The 22,199-nt window shown below is 59.6% G+C and overlaps 8 protein-coding genes across 8 annotated transcripts; 2 read left to right on the top strand and 6 right to left on the bottom strand.

The window, feature by feature from the left end:
* Window positions 1-302: 302 nt before the first annotated feature.
* On the top strand, window positions 303-3,837 carry BXZ73DRAFT_91721 (ANTH-domain-containing protein; the record flags this gene model as incomplete). The annotated part of the gene is made up of 10 exons (XM_048026085.1): window positions 303-368; window positions 424-522; window positions 574-1,029; window positions 1,431-1,694; window positions 1,744-1,891; window positions 1,946-2,084; window positions 2,135-3,037; window positions 3,067-3,360; window positions 3,429-3,613; window positions 3,635-3,837. The coding sequence occupies 10 exons, from the start codon at window positions 303-305 to the stop codon at window positions 3,835-3,837; spliced, it is 2,757 nt and encodes a 918-aa protein (XP_047874834.1).
* A 2,255-nt stretch (window positions 3,838-6,092) lies between these two features.
* On the bottom strand, window positions 6,093-7,021 carry BXZ73DRAFT_79835 (uncharacterized protein; the record flags this gene model as incomplete). The annotated part of the gene is made up of 2 exons (XM_048023170.1): window positions 6,093-6,938; window positions 7,001-7,021. The coding sequence occupies 2 exons, from the start codon at window positions 7,019-7,021 to the stop codon at window positions 6,093-6,095; spliced, it is 867 nt and encodes a 288-aa protein (XP_047874833.1).
* Window positions 7,022-9,821: 2,800 nt separating this feature from the next.
* Window positions 9,822-11,652, bottom strand: BXZ73DRAFT_79833 (FAD/NAD(P)-binding domain-containing protein; the record flags this gene model as incomplete). The annotated part of the gene is made up of 7 exons (XM_048023169.1): window positions 9,822-10,148; window positions 10,326-10,415; window positions 10,486-10,659; window positions 10,714-10,731; window positions 10,792-11,162; window positions 11,352-11,554; window positions 11,609-11,652. 7 exons carry the CDS (start codon window positions 11,650-11,652, stop codon window positions 9,822-9,824), a joined length of 1,227 nt encoding a protein of 408 aa, XP_047874832.1.
* A 633-nt stretch (window positions 11,653-12,285) lies between these two features.
* Window positions 12,286-13,027, bottom strand: BXZ73DRAFT_91720 (transmembrane protein 6/97; the record flags this gene model as incomplete). Its single annotated transcript, XM_048026084.1, has 4 exons — window positions 12,286-12,557; window positions 12,613-12,662; window positions 12,722-12,918; window positions 12,968-13,027. 4 exons carry the CDS (start codon window positions 13,025-13,027, stop codon window positions 12,286-12,288), a joined length of 579 nt encoding a protein of 192 aa, XP_047874831.1.
* A 120-nt stretch (window positions 13,028-13,147) lies between these two features.
* BXZ73DRAFT_104307 (putative methyltransferase-domain-containing protein) lies at window positions 13,148-14,511 on the bottom strand (the record flags this gene model as incomplete). The annotated part of the gene is made up of 5 exons (XM_048015839.1): window positions 13,148-13,157; window positions 13,213-13,594; window positions 13,646-13,738; window positions 13,786-13,927; window positions 13,993-14,511. The coding sequence occupies 5 exons, from the start codon at window positions 14,509-14,511 to the stop codon at window positions 13,148-13,150; spliced, it is 1,146 nt and encodes a 381-aa protein (XP_047874830.1).
* Window positions 14,512-14,628: 117 nt separating this feature from the next.
* Window positions 14,629-16,368, top strand: BXZ73DRAFT_51640 (uncharacterized protein; the record flags this gene model as incomplete). Its single annotated transcript, XM_048020674.1, has 6 exons — window positions 14,629-14,835; window positions 15,022-15,192; window positions 15,250-15,518; window positions 15,592-15,758; window positions 15,808-16,174; window positions 16,230-16,368. The coding sequence occupies 6 exons, from the start codon at window positions 14,629-14,631 to the stop codon at window positions 16,366-16,368; spliced, it is 1,320 nt and encodes a 439-aa protein (XP_047874829.1).
* Window positions 16,369-16,657: 289 nt separating this feature from the next.
* BXZ73DRAFT_104305 (uncharacterized protein) lies at window positions 16,658-17,019 on the bottom strand (the record flags this gene model as incomplete). Its single annotated transcript, XM_048015838.1, has 2 exons — window positions 16,658-16,890; window positions 16,965-17,019. 2 exons carry the CDS (start codon window positions 17,017-17,019, stop codon window positions 16,658-16,660), a joined length of 288 nt encoding a protein of 95 aa, XP_047874828.1.
* An 865-nt stretch (window positions 17,020-17,884) lies between these two features.
* BXZ73DRAFT_51631 (uncharacterized protein) lies at window positions 17,885-19,324 on the bottom strand (the record flags this gene model as incomplete). Its single annotated transcript, XM_048020670.1, has 6 exons — window positions 17,885-17,934; window positions 17,991-18,118; window positions 18,177-18,916; window positions 18,972-19,109; window positions 19,164-19,228; window positions 19,279-19,324. 6 exons carry the CDS (start codon window positions 19,322-19,324, stop codon window positions 17,885-17,887), a joined length of 1,167 nt encoding a protein of 388 aa, XP_047874827.1.
* Between the last annotated feature and the right edge of the window lie 2,875 nt (window positions 19,325-22,199).

Here is a 22,199-nt window from a genome sequence, read left to right as displayed (position 1 = left end):
CTGTTCCCAAGCTGTTCCTGCCCGAGCTTGGCACGCGCGTGCAAAACGTTATGCAGGGAGTTACGAGATCCAAATCTAACAGTGCTTCAATGCCGTCTCGAGCATTGCCGCGTGCCGTTCCGCAGCCACGTTCCACGCCGCCGAGCCCGCCGCGGTCCGGGGACCCAACGGCCCACCTGCCCGATTCGGAATACGGCGCTTCGTGCACGCTGGCGCTTGGTGAGCCAGTGCCGCTTGAGCGCGTCTGGCTCTCCACCGCCGTGTACACTATCCTGCTCCACTCCCCCTCTTGTCCCTCAGTCATGACGAGCTTCGAGAAGACGGTCAAGCTCGCATGCAAGCCTAAAGCCGCACCCCCGAAAGCTAAAGTGTGTCCTCCGTTGTCTCCCACCATTACCCCGCTTACCGTGGCGTATCTCTCAGTACCTCGACCCAATCATTGCGGCGACATGGTCTGAGGACGGTGCGGTTCACGATGTCTGCAATGCGCTTTCGCCTCGCTTCCGCGAACCAAACGTCATTGTGAGTCTGTCGTCTGTCGACATCGAACTCCTGTAATGTTTCTCTCTCCAGGTCGTGTTCAAAGCACTCATCGTTCTTCACACCATGATCCGCAACGGAGCCACCGACAACATCCTCAAGTATCTCTCATCCTCCGACGTGCTGAAGCTTCGCAACGTGTCGACGGCCCAATGGGAGGGCTACTCCACCCCCCAGAACCTCCAGAACTACTCAAAGTATCTCGACCTCAGAATACGCGCCTACCGCGAGCTCAAGCATGACGCCATTCGTGTCCAATCGGAGAACAACCGTGACATGCGCAACTCCGCAGCCATTGACGAGGATGCGGACCACGGCAGCTCTCGCAAACGTGGAAAAGCTTCGCCTCAGCCGCCGCCTTCGAATGGCAACCTCTCGCGAAGCAAGACCATGGCCGGGCGCAAGCTGCGGGTGATGACGGTTGAGAAGGGTCTCTTGCGCGAGACGAAGATCGTGCAGAGGATGGTGGATGGCTTGGTTGAATGCCGAGTGAGTACCGTTCCCATCAGGGTGCGAACTTTGCATGCGTCGTCCCATTGCGCGGTCTGGCGGCCCTCTGCAGCGCATATATGCGCTGATTAGCGCCGTGGATTCAGTCACAGCCAACGCCGTTCCTGGCGACGTGACATACCAAAGGTTCGAGAGGTCGCGTCGTTGCGTTGTGGAACGGCTGCGTATGCGCGCTGCACGTACGGACGACAACTTCATGGTGCATAGCATCGGTCATCGCGTCGATCTATGCGTGTTGAATGTATACACTGCGGTGGTTGTTGGGCGGAGTATGGTGCGTTATGCACTCGTCGTTTGTACGAACGGTGATATGGGCACGTTTACTGCATCCATTTCTATGCCCGCTTCCTAAAGTTGTCACTGATCACGATTCCTTACAGTTCTATCTGGACGACCTTGAAGACGAGCTGAACATCACGTCGTTACGCATGCTCGTGAAAGATCTATTGATCTGTTTCCAGGCATGCAACGAGGGTGTCATCAACGTCCTCGAGCATTACTTCGAGATGTCGCGAATCGACGCGCAAGAGGCCCTTAGCATCTACAAGCACTTCTGCAGGCAGACGGAACATGTCGTGGAGTTCCTTGGCGTGGCGAAGAAGCTGCAAAATCTACTGAACGTCCCGATCCCCAACCTACGACATGTATGTCTTCTCTGCCGCCCTAGTTCCACGTCTTCTCATCTCGATGAAGGCGCCGGTCTCCCTTGCAAGCTCACTCGAAGAGTACCTGAATGACTCTAACTTCGAGCAAAACCGGATAGAGTACAAGACTCAGAAGGATTCTGCGGAGCGCAACGCTAAGTTAGGCATCAAGCCGTCACCCAAGCCTGTAGAACGGCGTATGTGGCCTGTCTAATGTGACGTTGCCTCGTCTTACACGGATCATCTTCCAGCGTCACCAGCAGCAGTCCCAGCCGCTGAAGCGAGCTCCTCGAGTGGTGGTGACAAGACTCCTGGCCAGAAGGCGATGATCGACTTCTTCAGTGCAATCGAGGGAGAACAGCAAACGATGTTCAACCCACAGACCAACAGGTGATCACCCATTGTCGCTTCTCCATCAACAACAACTGACACGCATATAGCCCAACATCCTCGTATTTCCAGCAGCAAGCAATGCAGAACCCGTTTCAGCAGCCCATGATGACGGGTGCGATGCTGGGGGCCCAAGCCTTCGGTCAACCGCAGATGCAAATGGGCATGCAAATGCACCCGCAGGCGACGGGTTTCCTGATGCCGCAGCACACCGTTATGCCGATGGGTAGTACAAATCCGTTCGGAATGGGGATGCAGCAGCAACCTCAGCAACATCCATCGTTCGGCTCCTTCCTCGCGCCGCAAGCAACTGGCATGCTTCAGCCCCAGATGACTGGTGCTAACCCGTTCCGTCAGAGCATGCTTCTCCCACAAAACACGGCTACGCCCTTCGGAGCGCAGCAGATGGGTGGCGCCCAGCAGAACACGAACCCTTTCCCCATGCAGCCCCAGCCTTCGCCGTCACCACAACCGCAGAATCCGATGCAAGTGCAGGGAAACAGCCCATTCCAACCCTCCGGCATGACCCAGCCATTATCTGCTATCAACCCCAGTCAGCCGGCGTTCCCCTTCCTCAACGCACCTAACGTTCCAGCCGCACCAACACCGTCCATCGCACAGCCCTTTGCTCAGCTCCCCTCTATGACCAATGGAACCTCAGTGCCACCACGTTCAGCAACCGCGCCGCTGTCCGGCCCTGGTACGTCTTCGTCACCACCACTCACTGGAGGTGTGAAAACGCATCAAACCGGATCGAGGAATCCGTTCGGTCAGATCGTCACTCCTCCGCCGCCTGTTCCGAGGGTGCCCACCCTTATGGAGCTTGCAATGGGAGTCAACCAGCCGCAGCAACAGCAGGCACCACAGCAGGCGCAGGCGCAACAGCCCCAACAGACTGGCGCATTCGGCGGTTTCAACAGCAGCTTCAGCACCTCGCAGCCGCTTGGTACCGGGTGAATGGGTCTTCGTCTGTTATCTCAAGCATCGCGTCATCGTTTGCATTTGACTCGAAGCCCAACGCGTCCAACCCAGGATCGTCACTCACACGTCCACTCACTTCTCAGCCGACGTCCAGCACAATCACGAGCTCCGCGTTCTCGGACACACTTTTCTCTTCCGTATCATCCCAGCCCACGGGTGCAACATCGGCGAGCGGCGCACCATCCATCTCCTTCTCTTCGGCTTCCAGCACCTCCCCAATTCCGCGCCAGCAGACCGGATTTAGTGGACTGAAGGCTTTCAAACCTTCCTCGTCCTTCGGAGCCGCGCTCCTGGAGTCCTTGCCCCCATTCCATCCGCACCATCGACCCCTGGAAGTGCACCAACGTCCCCACCCACTACCAGCACGACCTCCACCGGAGCTCCCTCAGGAGGCTCCTCCTTCCCGGGACTCAACTCCCAGCCAACAGGCATGGGCTCCTTCGGCACGTCCTCGTCACTTGGTGTCGGCCTTCGCCCACAAACCACAGGCACGCTCGGCGGCGCGAACCCCTTCCGCGCTACCATGTTCTCCGCGACGTCCAGCCCGGGTTCGATGCCTGCCCTGACAGGAAACTTCGGCTCTGGGACCACCCCGTCGTTCATGAGCTCGCCTATGGGCAGTGCTCCGGGTGCGACGTCAGGGTCGTTCGGTGGTTTGGGCTCCCTAGGCACAAACCCTACCGGCGTGCCCATGGGCGCGTTCGGCGGTGGGCCGTTCGGGCTCGGGCTCGGTGGCCAGGACGCATCGAAGCAGCAGCAGTCGCTCATATGAGCATCGGGCTCTTCGCAGCTGCATGTTGGTTGCATGTCGCGCCTCACCGTCCCGCGATACGTCCCCATTGACGCGTCTCGTCTTCATTCCATCCTCGTATCTTCCTCCTAGCCTATGCATCTTCCGTCCGTCACGCTCTTTTCCCCACGACTTCGTCTCTTAGTACCTAGCCTCAGTCTCTCCTTTCCGGTTTATATGTATTCTCCGACCCATCTCGCGCTCATTCCCCGATAGTTCTGGTTCACTTGCCTCCATGGCTCCTTTCCCCTCGCGCGCATACGCACATTGCTACTGCTTTCAGTTTTCGGTTACGGTTCGAACAGCTAGGGAGAAGTCTGGGATAGGGACGCGGCGCAGACGTCCGGGGATGGCTCGGGGACGGGGTTCGAGCGTTGGAAGGGAGTCGGGAGCGCGGGAGAGGGAGAGGGTTGGGTTGGTGGATGCACATCCCACGCATCGATTCCAGTAGTACCTAGCGTACGCATCTCGCACAGAGAGGATACCCGGCGTAATTGTATAGTTCAGCTCGTTGCACGCATGGCCCGTCGGCCCCACGATCTCGCAATCGACGTCGAGACGCAAAGGATACCCAGCACGCGGTGAGTGGTCTTTTTGCGTCACGAGCTCCGTTGTCGTGGTGCTGTTCGTGTGCCAGCGGCAGAGCAGGGGCGACCAGGTGTGCGTGGGGACGCGCGCGCGGTCGTCCGGACTTCTATCGTGCATGATGATTTCCTGCAGCTGGACAGTACAGTCCAGCGACCTTACGCCAGCCCGTCCGCTCCTTTGTACGAGGCTCTTCGTCCACACCGACGGAAACCCTGGGCGAGGGAGGTGGACGTGCGACGAGGACACCTCACCGAAGTTCACTTGCAACGCGGAAGGTGTCTCGAGTCCCGCTCGTGACCGGCGTCCGGCGGACCCTTCACACTCTTCAAGCGGACGAGGCGTGCCAGGTAACGAGCCGTAAAAACGCCGAGCCATGCACGCATCTGTCGGGCGGGCGGGCGGTCCCAGGCTTCTCGAGGAGACCATTGTCTTCAGGGTGACTCCGGGACCAGAGAGTTGAATTTGGGCACATAGCACATATGGTACAGTGCCGCTTGGACGTAAAGTGAACAACGTGCGCCTGATGGCGCAAGGGTTTCGAGTCACCTTTCCCATTGGACTGCGCGGCCGCCGTTACGACATCCTTTGTCTGCCCTCGCTTAGGGATGGAGGACTCGTTTGGCCGGACCGCATGCGGCGGCGAGGTGCCATTCCGATCCTGACATCGGCAAGGTCTGCCGAGCAATCCCTCGGTAGCCGCGGCGGTCGTGCGCTTGGTCGCGTTGAGCCTCGCCGGTCGACTCGTTCTCTGCCTATGTCCACCCCGCGAGGGAGGGGACGGGGGAGGGTCTCTTCGCCCGAGTGTTGCTCGACGGGGAGGGTTCGGCGCGCCAACAAGTGTAAATAGCAGCAAAGGTTTGCCCACGCTGCGCTCGCCCCGTCGCTTCTTCATTTGCCAGTCGGCGGTCTCCCTCGAACCACGTGGAAACGGGCCGTCTTGCTATAGCTTGTGCCCGTGTAGGACTCGGCGGGCGGGGAGGATGGACGGCGTGCCGAGTCGCGGCTCGGATTCGGCTCGTCCAACTCAGCTCCGAGGCTTCATTGCCAAGGGCACGCTGAGGTGGACACCAAATCCGGGGCGGCGCGGGTCTATTTACGTGTACATACCGGGATCTGCGCTTAGTAGTTGGGACGGGGCGCCCGTCTTGCCGTGTCGTCACCGTCTACCAACCACTGTCTGCCAAGGCATTGTAGCGCCGGCCTCCTGCCAGCGGCCCGATGGACTGAGTCCTCCCGCTACCAGGAGACTTGGATGCTTGAGCACGCGATCCCAGGACAGGGTGGCTTTCGATTCGGCCATGGTCTGGGCTCTGGACGCTTCAGTCTGGCGGGAGTGGTCAGAGGCAGGGTGTCTGGAGTCTAGATCTGTACCGAGGCAACAACGAGCTCGTGGGTCGGAAATGATATGGTGGTATGTAGGAGCATGGCTAGTTGTAGCGACAATGACAACTTCAACTGCCGGTCCGGCTGTGTGCATCACTGGACGAGTGGAATGCATCCGGGTATTATGTGGACCACGATCTCCATCGTACGGACAGATAAAGCGCAAATAACGCATAATTGATATGTGAGATGATAACAAAGAGACAGCATGGATAGAGTACACGGACGGGGGACAATGGGCCTATACACCCACGCCCACTAGCCCACTAATCAAAGAGCCATGCGGGCGGGAGGCGGCGCGGGTGCGGTGCCGCGAACTCGATCGGGACCCGGACCGCAATGGGCCCCGCGACGACCTCGTAGCCCGGGGTGCTGCGGCGCACGTTCGATGTCGCGCAAGGCGAGCGGCGCGACGGCGCGGCACGAGGGAGGTGGATGGCGCCGGGCGCCGGGCAGGTGGTGGGGCAGGCGACTGCGCGGCCGTCCGCCAACGAAGTCGGGGTGGTCGCGACAGGCGAGCACAGGGGAGAGGAGTCCGGCGTCCAGAAGACGGAGGTCGCGCTCGAGCCGCTCGAGGAGCGCGAGCGCTGGAGACGGGGTCCCTTCGGGGCCTTCGCGGGGCGCGCGCGCACGCTGGCGAAGGGGGTGGTTGGAGCCGGCAGAGCGAGCGCCGGGCGCAGGGGGGCCGTCGTGATGGCCGTGAGGTCCTCGAGGGCGACGACGGGGGCGTCGAAGCTGTCGAGCCAGTAGCCCTCGGGCGCGTCGACCTCGTTCGCGATGAGCGCGCCCGGGTGAGGCGTGCCGCGGCGCAGGGGACCGGACTTGCGGGTGGAGGTAGCGAGCGAGACCTGGGTGGCTTGGTAGTAGGTTGTTCCGGTGATGGCGCCGGTGTACGTGCTCGCGGTGACTTCTGACTCAGGAGACGGAAGGCCCGGCCCTTCAGACACACGTGCCATCGATGGCGCGCGAAGGGAAGGGAGACAAGAGTCGCGCCAGGTCAGTGGCTGAGAGCCGCCGTGGGTGTGGAACTCTCCAGAGTCGTGCGGAGCGGGCAGGGTGGTGAGACGGGTGTTAAGACGACGCGGCCCAAGGACCGCGGGCTTGGGCAGCCACTGTGGTAGTACCACAGCATGGGTCAACAAGTGGCCAGAATTGATGGCACAGTGGCACTCACTTTGTATGCTGCGGTCGGCATGGTGGAGTAAGGCGACTGCCAGGGGTGGGGTTGGGGGGTCATGTTCTCTTTGCGGGAGCGGGGGAGGTCCTCAGGAGATCTGGTGCGAAGGGCTTTACTGCGCATACGCTTTATGTAGTACGCCCTTGGGAGGGAACGCGGCTTCGGCGTTGATTACGATGTGCGAGGGTATGCCCATTGTTCGTCCGAGAGGGAAGTGGGCGTCTGCACGCGGCATCAAAATCGGTGGTTTATTTCGCGGCACAGGGTTCGATCAGCCATATCGTGGGAGCGGATGGACTCGATGGGTCACCTTCCGGTTCTCTGTGAGCACAAATGGGGTCCGCAGCTGGTACAAACCATCAAAACATATCGCTGGAGAATGGAGAGACCTGACCGAGCGACTTGCCATGAGCAGGATGCGTGTTGAGTATACGTGAGGCTGGGCGGCTCCGTGCTTTCAACTGGACCAATTTGTTCAGCTCGGACTTCTGTATGGCAATAGGACACCTCACCAGAAAACAATCGGCGGACTGGCAGCGACAACGTCCAATGGAAGGGTCGACGGGGGAGACGGATTGGGAAGGAGCCACGTCGGATCACGCGGCATAGGACGAGCAGTGCCGGATCCTAGGCTCGATCATCCAGCCGTTCTCGTCGTGACCTCCTCTAACGGCTGGTCAAACTCGTAGGGGAGCCTCGCAGGAGACCCATAAAAGGCAATCACGTGATGTGCATGCCCTCCTCTCGCTCCACTCCCCCGCCCAAACGGGCATGTTGGGGCACGCCGCCCTCCCCAAGCCCCACGCGCGAGCTCGCGCGCGAGCCCAGGGTGTGCGCGAGTGCGCGGCTAGTCGCGCGCGCGTCGCGCCGCTCCTGCAGACCTAATGCTTGCCTCACTGACGGGTCCCTCAGGCTGCAGTGCGGCAATAGAACACTGAAATGACTGAAAGTGTGGTATTAATTCTGTTAAGGTGCGATGTACAATGATCTAGGTGCTCTACGGACAGACATGGACTGCGCCCCCGGCGCGGGTGTAGGATGTAAACGTCGGGCAGATGTGCGGGGAGCAGAGTTCCCTGGCGGTGGGCCGCCAGAGATGGAACATGGACGCCCGACTCGTCGCGCTGCAGTACGTGACGGCTCAAAACGTAGCATAGGAGATCGTAGTGTGTCGATGTATGAGGAATATTTGTACATAGACATCCAAGTTGATGAGGGAAAAGGAACACGGTGAAGCTGGGATAGTAGTAGCCGGTGCTGCATGTACATTTGACGAGAACTGTCACTGACAGAATGGGTGGTATATCCCAAGGCCATACTTGTGCACACCAGAGGACGCTTGTGAGGTTGTGTCGGAATCAGGACGAACATCGCCCAGGAGAGCGAGGCATTGGGTCTACAGGAGCGGCGCGACGCGCGCGCGACACTCCGCGCGACTAGCCGCGCACTCGCGCACACCCTGGGCTCGCGCGCGAGCTCGCGCGTGGGGCTTGGGGAGGGCGGCGTGCCCCAACATGCCCGTTTGGGCGGGGGAGTGGAGCGAGAGGAGGGCATGCACATCACGTGATTGCCTTTTATGGGTCTCCTGCGAGGCTCCCCTACGAGTTTGACCAGCCGTTAGAGGAGGTCACGACGAGAACGGCTGGATGATCGAGCCTACCGGATCCGGACGCCGTCTGAGCGCTACTTCCCGGCATCTTCCACTTACGTGCCAGATCGTTGTGCGCGATCGTGCTTGGGCCCGAGGCCGTCCCAGGACAATGAGATCTCGGTCAGTGCATCTCGATCAAGGGCAATAGGTACCGCGCAAGGTCCGCGCAGCGACCATGGTCGTGCTCAGACTAGGATTGAAAACATACCCTCGGACGCACCACAGCGAGTTGGGACACTTGTGGTCTCCGTCCAGAAGACAATGGCCATCCATATCATCGGAAAGACTTTCCCCGTGTCCCCATACTTACTTAAAAGTGCGCGGTTCAGCCATGCTTCGACGCACCTCACCCTCAATTTGCATCCAGAGTCCCTCCCCTTCCATCAGTAAAGTACGTCAAGTTCACTATCCTCGCCGTCGTCATGCCTGCTAACTTCTTACAACGCAAGCGTCTCTTTTCTCCTCCATTCAACCACCATGCCCCGCAGAGCATCTGTGCGCCGAGCGCGGCGCGCTCAGATCGTCTGCACACTGCACTGGACGGTCACCCGCCAAGAACTACACGACTCCGCCTTCTACTACTACCACGACCCCGACGAACCCGACATGGACTCCGACACGAGCGCGAGGCGCGCCGCTCGTGCCTCCGCGTCCCCGCGGGGCCCACGCAGGGGCGCTGTGGCCGCCGGCGCGCTGCCCTCAAGGAACCTGGGGCGCGGCGGCGCCTCGGCAGCCGCCCCGAGACCGAAGCTGCCCGCGAGGCACGCCTGGCCAGCCTCGGACGGACCGGACGCGCTCGAGCAGCTGGCGACGGGGAGGGCGTGTGGGGGGCGATGGCCGACCTGGAGGCGCTGGCGCAGCGCGAGCTCGAGTGGGAGCTCGAGTGGGCGGAGTCCTCGACCGTGTGTGGGTCTGAGGCGGACGACAACGAGGGTATCGTGACGGAGGTGGAGATCGAGGTATAGTGGCGCACGGGGTATGTGAGGAAGCCGGCTGAGGGATCCCTCACCACGGGGCTCTACGAGGACGGGCAGTGAAGCCTGTTCTGGTGATGAATTAGCGGGCGAATTGGACGAGGATTATATACAAAGCACGCATCCCCTAGTTCGGTGCGAAACTTCTATCGAGTTATTGGAGCGACGACTCGCGCTGCGGTCGTGCACGGCGCTACACCAACCTCTCTCTGACCATCTCGCACGCCCGCGCATGGTCGTCCATGATGCTCGACGCCCCCACCCACGCCATCTCCTCCTCGATCGCCGCCCCGACCCGGTCGAGCATCTCCTTCGGGAACCCGCCCCGCGCGCTCTCCGCCGCGCTCACGTTCTCCCACCCCGCGCGCTCGAGGTTGATCGTGTGCCCCGTCTGGCGCGAGCGCCGGTGGACGTCCTGCGAGACCGGCCGACGGAGGGCGTCGTAGACCTCGAGCGCTTCGGGCAGCGTCGCGCGCGAGACCCCGGGCTGGGAGAGGATCGTCGCGAGAATGAAACCGTCCTACAGACAGCGGTCAGCGTCGGAGAGGGGGATGGGGGAACATGGAGCGAGAAGAGCTTGCCTCGATGGCCTGACCGGCGCCGGACCCTTGGTTGGGCGTCATGGCGTGGGCCTGCGGCGTAAGTAGATGGTCAGCATCACGGTGGGAGGGGGGCCGACCCGAGCAGCAGCACACACCGCATCCCCGAGAAGCGCGACGCGGCCTTTCACGTAGGTCGGCAGGTAGCGAACCGTGTTCACCGCCCAGATGGACGGCTTCTCGATGTGCTGAGATGAAACGAGCAGGGCGTGGCGGACCTCAGAAGAGGCGGGTGTGTGAGATATCATGGCGGCGTACCTTGACGAGCTGTTGCACGTCAGAGTCCCAAGTCGCATATTGCGCAGCGACCTCCTCTTGCGTCACTGGAGCACTCCACGGGCCTTCGTACGGCTTCCCTTCCCCATCAGGGATCCCGACGAGTGCGGCCACATTGATAAATTCTCCGCGCGAGACCGCGTAGGAGGTGAGGTACTGGCAGTAGCCCCGTCAGAGGATTCGACATGGTTATCAAATGGAATCGCTCACCTTGTGTTTGCCTGCGTACTGAGGAGCCGCCCGTGATCGTCAATGACAAGTGTAACAATACTGCGGTGACACACTCACAATTATCGCGACGTGTCCGAGGTCCAGCTTGGTGTTTTGGAGCTGATCTACGGGCACAAGGCCGCGGTACACAACCACCCCGGACCAGACAGGATCGATCATCTCCCGCAGCTCTTCCGCACGGGCGCCCTCGGCTTCGTTCGCGAGCTCGGTGTACATGGTGTGTCGAACCGCAGACCGAATGCCGTCGCTTCCGAGAAGCAGGTCGCAGGTCGCCGTGGTACCGTCTTTGAAGGTGAGCGTGATCGGTTCATCAACGGAGGCGGGCTCGGAGTAGGAGACAAGGCGTTTGGAAAAGTGAACGATCTTGTCCTTGTCCTTGACGTTGTCCACGAGGACCTTGTGGAGCTGAGACCGGTGGAAGGTGAACACTAGAGATACGCCGTGATCAGGAGGCAGTTCGAGAGCAGGAGGGTATAAAGTGCTCACTGTCGGCAGAGAAAGAATGAACGAGCGGAGCGCCTTCCTCGTCACCCTTGTGATAGCGTAGGTGCAACGCTAGACCCGATGCAAGGGTGAGATACGAACGAATCGTCTCTGTAGCTGCTTAACGCGCGCACCTTCCTTGTTCAGAGTGCCAGTCGCCTCGAGCAGCTGGTCCTCCAAGCCGATGTACCTGAGCACTTGCCAGAAGCGAGGCCACACGGCGACGCCGGCTCCAATCCCGCCGAATTCGTGGGCGGCTTCGTATATGTCGATCTCGTGGTCGGGGCAGTACTTTTGCAGGAAGATTGCGAGCAAAAGACCACCGAAGCCTGAGCCACTACATTCGAATAGTGAGCATGGATCATCTGGGTGCAGGCGGAAGGTAACATACGCGATGGCAATACGGAGCTTCTGCGGGGTTTCGGAGGGAACCATGTTGTTGAGCGTTGGGATGGACGGTGAGGAAGTATGTATTGAGTATGTTGAGTTGGGTGTCCGTCCCGCCGACATTCATGCATTTATGCCGATGATGTTTGCTACTGCGCGTCCGTTCCTTCCGGTGCTGATGAACTGTAGAGGAGAAAGAACAAGAAGGCAGGCGCGGGGGCGTGTGAGCGCTGTGCCACCAAAAGCGCGTCTCTGCAGCCAGGGTACGACAAGACGCTGTCGCGGTATCGGCGTCGCTGATCCGCATGACGCAGGCGTTGATGGTACGGCATTGGCGGACACCGCAGAAGCAGGGGCCACATCCGCTGCTCGCGGGATCCGCTAGACATGATGTCATGCTTGCTCAGCCCCTTGCTGCGACCACGACCGCGGAGCGAAGCGGGGTGCGTGGGAGCTCGTCCTGGAGGGGAATAGTCAATGCGCGCGCAAGGCGCTCACACCTCACGACGGAAACGTCCTCACCGCGGAGGTTCGCAAAACTTCAAAGCAAGTTCGTGTCTTATTCATGAAATTCGTCAGCGAGCGCCTCATCACATGTATCTATATACCACTATGGTACATCTTGACGTCGCGTGGGTGAGTAGGCAAGGGTAAGAATCGAGAGTAGAAGTTGAAGTCGGTCTACTTCTTCTTGTTTGCTTCCCGGGAAGCAGTGCTGAGCGCAGGCCGCTTGTGTATCCGGATCGCCATGTCGATGGCCATGACGAACGGGACGAGGAAGAAGGGAACATAGCTCGAGAGCAGCAGCACCCGTTGCTCTGACGTAAGGGACACTCCGCCTGGCATGGGAACAGGAGCGGAGGGGAGAGAAAGTACGGTGGTGATGCAAGGGATGGTGGTTGTTGCTGTTGAAGCGGCGTATACCAGGAGGAGTGTATATATGGAGGTGGAGCCTTGACGGGAGCCGCTAAGCTGATGAAGCAGAGGGGATGCGCAAAAGGTACATACCTTTCCAAAGACCACGTATTCCCAGCACAAACGTAGGAAGTTGGAAAACACTGTATGATTCGAGGGACATTAGTGGAACTGTGCAGGCATTTAGAAAGGCATCACATACGCTTCCAGAAACATGAAGGCTCTCAACCACTCATATGTCTGCTGCTGGGAGGGCCCAAAATATCCCATTGCGCTACCGATGAGCGGATCTCCCGACATATCCACGTAATATCTGGGCAAGGCAGCAATGGCTGCAGGAACCCATGCTTTGGGGTAGATGGACTGGAGGTCGATCAACAATGTGGCTGGGATGTGGATCTATTGCAGGTCAGAATTTGAACCTCGCGCAGGAGACATATGTGCTTACAGCAAAGAAGAGGAGGTACGCGAAATCGCGTGGGCGTTGGGTGAGCGGAACACGGACCATGGTGGATGGGTAGCAAGCAATGTGAACTCAAACACGTCGGCGTCGCGCACGACGCGTCGAAACACGATTTGTCACACAAGGGGTCACATTCCGATCACACACGGTCACGCGTACGCATTCTCACTCAAGTCTGTGAGTACAAGTCAATACTCGATATCTACTAAACTCATGTTGGCTTCTCGCACCTCCCCACCCAGATCTCCACTGGTTCTCTCCCAGCTCCGGCTCTCTCGCCGACTCTCTCGAGCATCACCCCAACATCCCTCGCCATATTCCAAAGCACCCGTTCATCGGGATCGCGCTCCTTGTACCCAAGTATCAGCGTGGGCCGCCGTTCCAGAGGACTGAGTTGCAACAAGGAGGAGAGTGTTTTGACGAGGGCAGGAAACGAGGACGTGTTGTATGTCACATCGGCCATGATGATCGCATCAAAACCGCCCTCAATGGCACGTACATCTTCGGGAAGGTCGTTGTCCCAGTCGAGCGGTAAAGGCCGTGGTCGGGTTCCCGCTGAGAACAGCATGTCGTTGGCAGCGACATTGAGAGTGAGAAGCGGAAGCGCTGACTCTGTACTTTATTTCAGCACAAATACGACGATTTTGTTACGGAGGCACGAACCTAGATCTGTTGTCAAAACAATACCTTCATCATCTGTTGTACGCGCAGATCTGAGCGCGCCGAGAGTGAGGGAAACTATCCCTGTCCCCGCACCTGGGAGAGTGTCAGTATAACATTGTCAGAGTCCCGAAACGACGTACCCAACTCGACGATATTTCGCTTGTGCGGAGACAGGAGGACATCACGCGCGTGCTGCACTAAGGAATGTCCATCCTCTCCAGGTGCTATATGCGCGAGCTCGACGAGCCAAGAACTGAGGCCGATGCCGCTATCCCACACTTTCTACTCTCCGACCTACACAATTAGCATGCCGGGCGGACGCGCAGGCGCGGGGAACACACACATACCTTGTCCAGGTCATACGACGTCTGCTCGCGGATCTTCAAGAACCCGTCTTTGTCCGGCCCCAGAGGCACGCGGTACACTCGCTCAATCTCCTGCTGCTTCTCCGCTTGGCCAGGCCGCGCACGCCCGTCGAGCCGGATCGGCATCGACATGACGGGCATCGGCCGCGAGCCGACGTCTCGCGCGGCCAGGTTGATTATATGCGCGCGCGGATGGGGGCGTGTCGTGAGCAGGAGCCGGTACGACTGCCCATCGTGGGCCCGGGGTGGGAACGGCACGGGGAGCTCCTTGTAGTTTCCCGCCCTCCACGTTGTGAGCTTTTGAGGTGCGGCGAGCGACGGGTACGGTTCCGCGCCAGAGTCCAGGGAGGGGCCGGCAAGCGACCACGCGTAGTAGAGCTCTTCTCCGCCCGGAAAGTCTTCGGTGCGCAAGTCGTTCGCGACCTTCGGGGTGATCAGAATGGGCTTCCCTGGAGCAGTCTGTGTGGGAGGCGGGCGTTGAAAGAAGACGAAGAAGAACATGGTAGTAGAACGCGTGCCCTCGTCGTGGCCGAGGGGATACGCAAGCGGTCGGCGCAAGGTCGAGGGAAGGAGTAAAGAGGTGCAGCTTGCGCGCCTCTGCTCACTGGAGACGCACGCATGCTTTGGACTCTACGCTCACTTCCTCGAGCATGCCGCTCACCGCGCCGCCCATTTTCCTTCACCGCACATCCTCGCTTTCCTCGCACAACTTCTCATAGCACTCCCCCGGTCCCTGTGTTCAGGAAAGAGCTCACGAAAACCCAGCCGTTGCCAGCTTTCGCCGATGCCGTGCGCGAGGCTTCACACATACGCAACCAGGTGCTGGTGAGTACTCTCTATGATGAACCGTACGGGTTTTATCGGCCCTTGGAAAGACATGGCGCACACGGCTGCACGTTAGAGAGCGGAGAAGGAGGAACGGCATGCAGGAAGCCTCACCACTCGTGTATCTCTGCTTCCGCCATTCCTCGTGTTCCGTCACCTCAGCGTGCTCACACCCAATGCCTCTAGTTCACCATCGCCGGAAGTGTAACCGCGCTTGTCATCGGCGCGCAACTTACCAACCTGGAGATGGCGGAGTGGCTCATCAAGCTGCGCAACAAACCTTTGGAAGTCCTGCTTCAGTCGGAAAACGTCTCCTCGGATTCCATCGCTGCGCAGAAGTATCGCGCCTTTGGCAAAGTGAGTGGTATCTTGGTGCCAGATGTCTTTGTCGCCCTGATATATGCGCTTCCACAGGTTTTGATTGCTGGTTTGGCGAAGCTCAAGGCTGACATCGAGGGCTTCCCTAAATCTGTCAAAGCATTGATCTCTTACGGCTATGTGCAACTCTTCCAGCCTATTCTCAACGCCTCCGAAGGGAAGCGTATGGCTTGGACGATTGGGGCGGTCAATGTCGCCGTGTTCTTGGCCTGGCGTGTCCCGCGTTGGAATGCGCTAATGCGCCGAGCTTTCGTGCACGTTCCGCTGTCAGGCAAGTCGTACACGATGCTCACGAGCACATTCAGGTGAGTTTTGTGATTCCCCTCGACTTGAACCCAGGGTTCTTCGTCGTCCAGTACTTACCAGCTCGTATCTCAGCCATGAAAGCTTCCTCCATCTCGCCGCCAACTGCTTCGTTCTTGGGAGCTTCGGCGCATCAGCCGCCTACTACCTATGGGAGCAGGCTAAGGCCAACCAGACCAAGGGCGGTATCACCCTACCTGAAGTGTCATCCAAGTGGCATCTCCTATCGCTCTTCATCTCAGGTCAGTATCGCGACCGCGAGCTCCCAGCACTAAGCTGACCCCTTTACAGCTGGATTGTTCTCCAGTTTGGTGTCCCACGTCGGGCACACACGCTTCGCGTTCGCGCGCGTGTTCAAGAGCCTCAAGACCGCTGCCTCCGAAACCACGTCCACGTCCACTTCCGCCTTTTCTAGCCTCCGGTCGAGACTGGCCGGCAGACGCGGCGCGGAATCCGCGCGCGCGGCGGCTGGAAGCGACGTGATACCCGGTTCCCTCGGCGCCTCGGGCGCGATCTATGCGCTCGTGACGATGACTGCGCTCGCGTACCCGAACTCGGAGATTTACCTGCTGCTGTTGCCGATGATGCCCTTCACCATGTCCACTGGCGTCTGTGGTATGGTCGCGCTCGACGTCATTGGCGTCCTCCGCGGATGGCGGTGAGTACCCTCTGAGACCCCTGCTGCGTAGACGGGTTGTTGATGCCCCCATCAGGTTCCTCGACCACTACGCCCACCTTGGCGGGGCTGCCTTCGGCGCCTTCTGGTGGTGGATCGGACCAGACTTTTGGCACTGGCTCCGCGTCAAGGAGCTTCCCCTCACGATTGCGATCACGAAGCTCTGGAGCCAGTGACTGGTCGGCACTGCTTTGATCTTTTACCTTATGACTTACGGGTGCTGCCGCAGGCGAGCATTGTATTCGGGACAGTAGAATCCACCACCGCTCTAATATCTAGCTTTTTGCCGCTCTTTCAAATCCGCCCGCCCGTTCTCAATGTGTGGAACATTTCATGCGCGAACATTCCGCGGGCATCATTGGACTCAACCCTGCTCAAACCCGCAAGTACTCTAAGACCCTACACTCTCCTGTCCTTCTTAGCCTTGTAGCCTGAACCACTGCCCCTCCGACATCGACATCCCGCTCAGAGCGCCCCCGTAGGGAACGACCCCGGAGGGTCGAAGGTGATCGTCTCCACGATCGTCGTCCCGTCGAAGGTGACCGTCGTGGTGATCACGTCGCGCGCCGCGAGCGCCGCGACGTCCCCGGTGGGAAAAGAGCCCGGCGGGTCGAACGTGATCGTCTCGACCGTCGTCGTTCCGTCAAACGTGAACGTCTTGGTGATGATGTCCCGACCTTCGATGGGGCCCGCGGCAGCTGTGGGAAAAGGAGGTTGCAGGTGTGCGGTCAGTTCGTGGTCGGGGTGTGCGCGAGCGAGAGAGGAGACGCACCGGAGGCGGCGAGCGCGGCGATTGCGAGCGCGAGGGTGGCGGACACGGACTTCATCTGGCGAAGGTCGTGTTTTGTGGGCGGCGGAGAGGATGCTGCTGTTTGGATGGCGTTCGGGAGGTTCTTTATACCCCATGGGCGCGAGCATGGCCTCGCGAGGGCGTCGGAGCGCCACGAAGTCCGCCCGAATCGCACAAGGTGCATCTCGGCCGGGTGGGAAGCCGAATCAATCCGGTAGGGAGTTCGTGCGGCGGCCAACACCGTCTGGGTAGTCTTCTCTGATCCTGACTGTCAAGAAGCGTTAAAGCCGATCTTGGCTTTGCGGCTCACATGCCTCAGAACCGCTCGTCCTGCGCCAGACGGCACAGACATGATATCACCGGAAGAGTCACCAGAGGACAACACCCCGGGTAGTCATGCTACACGTTTCAAGCCTCCGGCGAATTTGAAGGATATTTCATAGGAATCTGCGCACCACTTGTACGTACAACGTTCCGGATGAGAAGAGACATGGGGCTGAGTGGTTTGGTCAGTAATAAGTCCGAGGACGGTGCTAGCCTGATGGCGTAAACCTAACGACTTACTCAGAGCGATCATCTCGTTGTCCTAAGGAGATTTGGCTTTACCCCCGGAGGGGAGACGTCACAGCAAAGTTGACGATCTCCGGGAGGCGCACCTGAGCGCGAGGGAGCGGGGAGCGACCCGTTGGGCTGCGCGACGCTCCCAGATGCATTCGGACGCGTGACATTTGCTTCGCTTCGCAAAATAGCCCAGCCACCAAGCGTTCAATAATACCACCGCGGTTCCCAGACGGTTGATACAAGCGCCTGGGAGCTCACAACATACTAAATTGAACTGAACGAGAAGAGCGTCCAGTATGCGAGCAACAGTACGCAGGAGAGACCACGATCGAATCATGCACCTAGTTAGCAGCCGTGTAATAAGTGGCCATGCCCTGGAGGTTGAATTTCTCTGTAGATCCGGTCAGTTAAACAAACGGAAAACCTGCAAGGATCGGAATTGCTCACGGATAGTCAAGCCGGCGGCTTGAGCAGTGCCGATGATGTCCACAGAACGCATGAGCTTGGCCTTACCAACACCCTCAAGGGCAAGGACCTCGACGGCACCGGCACCGGGAGCGAGCACATACAGGTAACTAAGAAGCAAGCAGTCAGTCTCCCATCGACCGTCTCACAAGACGCCCAAAAACTCACGCCTTGTTGCGGACAACAGCAGTCTGCGAGTCAAGCGGGCCCGCCATGGCGGTGAGGTTGAAGTTGCCGATGACCTTCGCGTTCAGGTCGCCGTCGACCGCGATCTCGTGGACGACCGCCGCGCCCGCGTCCGTCGCGTAGTACGAGCCCGTGAGCTCCGAGTACGCCGCCCAGCACGACGCCGTCTCCCCCGGGGGCGCGACGAGCGAGCTGCGGTTCGCGCCCGAGAGGTCGAGCACGTGCACGCCCACGCCGGGGTCGGTGACGACGAGCGCGTCCCGCCCGCGCACGGTCGCCATCCCGAACCCGACGACGCCGCCGTTCGGGAGCGGGATCGTCCTGTAGCGCGCGGAGAGCGCGCCGTCCGCGGCGACGGCCCACGCGGCGACGAACCCGGGCCGGCTCGCGTCGAGGCCCTTGTAGGACGCGAAGAGCGTCCTGTCGTCCGCGGAGAAGAGGACGTGCGAGAGCGTCGCGCCGGCGAACGCGGGCGTCGTCTGGTTGATGCCGATGGGGCGGAGCGTGTTCGGGAGCGGGAGGAGGCCCTTCTGGGTATCGACAGTGTAGCAGTGGACGCCGTCGACGGCCCCGCCGTTCAGGACGCAGAGGCGGGAGCCGTCGCTGTTGAACGCGACGGAGATGGGGAACTCGCCCTCGCTTGAGACGGGGTAGCCGATAGGGGTGATGTTCGTCGGCTTGCGCGGATCGATGTGGAAGAGGGACACAGTGTTGGAGCCAGGCTGTGATGACCACCTTGAGCATCTTCGGGAGACCATGAGGAGCAGAGAGACGCACATTCACGTTCCCGAGCACGTTCTTCTTGATTGAGACATCAATAGCGCCTTGGGAGAAGAGAGGATCGTTCCCCATCATGCCATTCGTGCTATTCCCGTGAAGCCCACGGCCACCAGCAGCGACGGCACGATCCAACCTCTGCAAAGCAAGGTTTGACCAACTAATAAGAGGGCATTTGGGGATTTCACATACCAGAGAGCCACTTCGGTCAATGCTCGCGGTGATGATCATAACATCATCGGGGTCGTTGTTGAGGACTACCATGGTCATAAGAACACGACGTCATGGAGAATAAGGGTGGACGCACAATATACGGCACCGTCGGGGGAGCGCGAAGACATCTTCGTTAACATCTTGATGCCCGGGAGACGGTCCATTGGGGTGGCGCTGATGAGGGCCGCGGTCGAAAGGATGCAGGAAATGAAACTAGTGCAAAACTTCATCTTGAAAGTGCAAAACTGTAACTGCAGCAAGTAGAATAGCTGCAAAGTATACTGAGTGGCGGGCGCGTGCGAAGTATCCCAATGGAATCCCACCGGAAGGAAGTCCCTTGAAAGAGGGAGGGAGAGAAGTGAAGACCAGGGAACCGCGGAGGTGGTCTGCCCCGAAGGCCGTCGCCCTGTCTAAATACTGTTCGTTGGCAGGGAACACCCCCATACTGTGGCCTGAGTACTTGCCCTGCATCGCTTCAATGTTACCTCCGGAAATGTGACGACTCAGCACTGATGGGGCTCCTTGGGTACTGAAGAAGCTGATGCCAAAGGGGGAAACAGCCTAGCGAAGCGCTCGCTCATGCTGTGCTGCGTGGACTGTTAGCACGGCTACTTTGCAGATCGGTAGGAGGTTCTGACTGGCAGATGCAGTGCGCCCGGAAAGAGCGATGGTCCTTGGCACCATCAAGTTCCGAACCTAGCATCGCCGCCCAGTTGAAGTGCGCTTGCTCATCCACTCGACGTGGCTGAGCAGGAGGTGGGAAGGTGGAAGGGCGATCTTGATGATGATTGGCTCGTGAAGGCGTTTGTCACAGCGGTGTTCAAGACAACTCATCGGCGCTTTCTGGAGGTCGTCCAAATGAGGATCAACGAAGGGTTCCACCTCAGTTGAATCGTGCTGCCCCTGAGGACGGCGTTGACACCGTCATGAGTGCCAACTTGACGTTCAGAGGAGCGTGCTACGTGAAGAAATGAGGCAAAGACACCAGATTCCACAGAGGTATTCGAACAGACCTGGTGACACCGCAAACCTCCGATCGCACCAGGATGGCGGAACGAAGGGAAAAGCCTGTGTCCTTGAGCGCCGGTGCTGACGCGCTGGCGATCCCATGGCCGTGTGAAGATGATGTCATGTCCTACTGAACGCCTGCTCACGTGGCATCGAAATGCGCTATTTTGCGGTGCGATCACAAAAATCGCCTTGAAAGAAGTACATTCGTCGATGATGCTTGTACACTACTTTTTCCTCTCTTTTCACTCCACGCCATGTGTAATAGTGATGTATATAGTACTGATGAAGAAAAGCGCTGGTCAAACCTCTGTCCTGCGTCAAACGTGGCCACCACGTGGCTCTCATGAGGTAGCGAAACCTCGCGAGTCGCGCCCATCCAGCGCGACGATGCACGCGGCACCACGCCTCGCTAAAGTCCGACGAGACCGACGGCAAGGAGGGTTTCGCCGTGCAGCGATCGAACGATCGCACGATCGATGCCCCGGCGACCGTCGCGGCTTCTGCTCGAGCGCGGTGGCTGTACGGTGGCCAGACTAGTCATCGTCTCCGATCGGCGCGCTGATTCGAGATGAGATAGAGAAGAACCGGAAGACGCCCGCGTTGTTGATCCACCACGTTGCGCAGGTCAGGATGGCGGTAAAGGTTCTTTCTGCGAAACCTTCTCGTGCCTCGAAGATTGGTACAGATTACGGTGATGGTGGGCTCATGATGAGAGATAGCGCGCTGGACGGACCGAAAGTGTTCGACGGTGATAGACGGAGATGCAGGAAAGCGAGCTGTGTAAGGACTATGACAGCTAATGACAGTCCGACGACAAGTCCGAGCAAAGTCCTGAGCGCGATGAACTATGTACAGTAGTGCGATACCGCAGAGCGTAGATGGAACGGCGAGGGGAGACGTGACGGAGGATGGTCGGGAGAGTGGAGTAAAAACAGGAAGGCATGCCGGGAAGATGCTAGCCACATCTCCCAGTACGCGGACGGTGCCTAGCACGGAACCTTTTGGGAATCGACACACGGCAGACGCAGTCTGGCCCACGAACATGCGGACTCACCGCCCGCGCTGATCCTCAAGCAAGGCGAGCTCCCAGTCGAGAGTGCCGTCGTCTCCCGAGAGGTCGTAAAGGGACTTGACTTTACAGGCTTCCTCCCGCTCGACGTTCTGCCGCTTTGGTGGAGGAGGGGTTGTGGACGGGGAGGGCCGCGGGCGCTCTGCTGGCAGCGTGGCAGCCGCGTGCGCGGGCCGGGCGGAAGCGGGAGAAGGACGGGCAATCGGCGTGGGGGGATCTGGCTGAGAAGCCGTGGCGGGCACCGACGGAGTGGACGGGCATGACGCCGCCGTCCTTCGCGTGGCCTGGTCTGCGCGCGGATGGCCAGGAGCTGCATCCGCCGCGACAATTTGCGTGGGGAGCGACCGCGACCGCGCGGTGAGCGGCGGAACAGACTGCGATGCCTGGGCTATCGCGCGCGACGGGCGCGAGGTCGCGGAACGCGAATGAGCAGAGCTCGATGTGGCCTGGAGGGATGTCAGTGAGGGCGACAGTACATCGCGCGCGCAAGTAAACGCGACGCGCAAGAGCACATGAACGTACGGAGTGCTTTGGATTTCCAAAGATCCTCTCGCCCCAGTGAACGAGCATGCCTTCGGAGGCGGAACCCCGCGAGGATACGCGTCGTCGCGCAGACTGAACTGCAATGAGTAGAGGAGCGCGGCGTGCGGAACGATGTGCGTACCATGGGATTGGATGCGGAGGGGACGATGGACTCCACGCGAGGCACCACTGCCAGGCGACCAGAAGGTGTCTGTTTAGGACCGGCCATGGAAGGAAGTGGGTTTGCGACTGAACGAACGCAGCGCGCTGCATGACGCAGGTCGCGAAAGTCACATTTTTAGAGCGGCCGAAGTCCGGGAGGAGTGCTGATCGCTGGAAGACCTGTTGCAGTGTAAATGGCTCCAAAACATTCCCCTGACATGTGGCCAAAAAGGGAATTACGCTGTATGGAT

Source organism: Epithele typhae (assembly GCF_022376455.1).
Source record: "Epithele typhae strain CBS 203.58 chromosome Unknown BXZ73scaffold_50, whole genome shotgun sequence".
Lineage (NCBI taxonomy): Eukaryota > Fungi > Basidiomycota > Agaricomycetes > Polyporales > Epitheliaceae > Epithele > Epithele typhae.
Note: the sequence above shows the minus strand (reverse complement) of the source record. Positions and strands in the feature narration are given on the sequence as shown.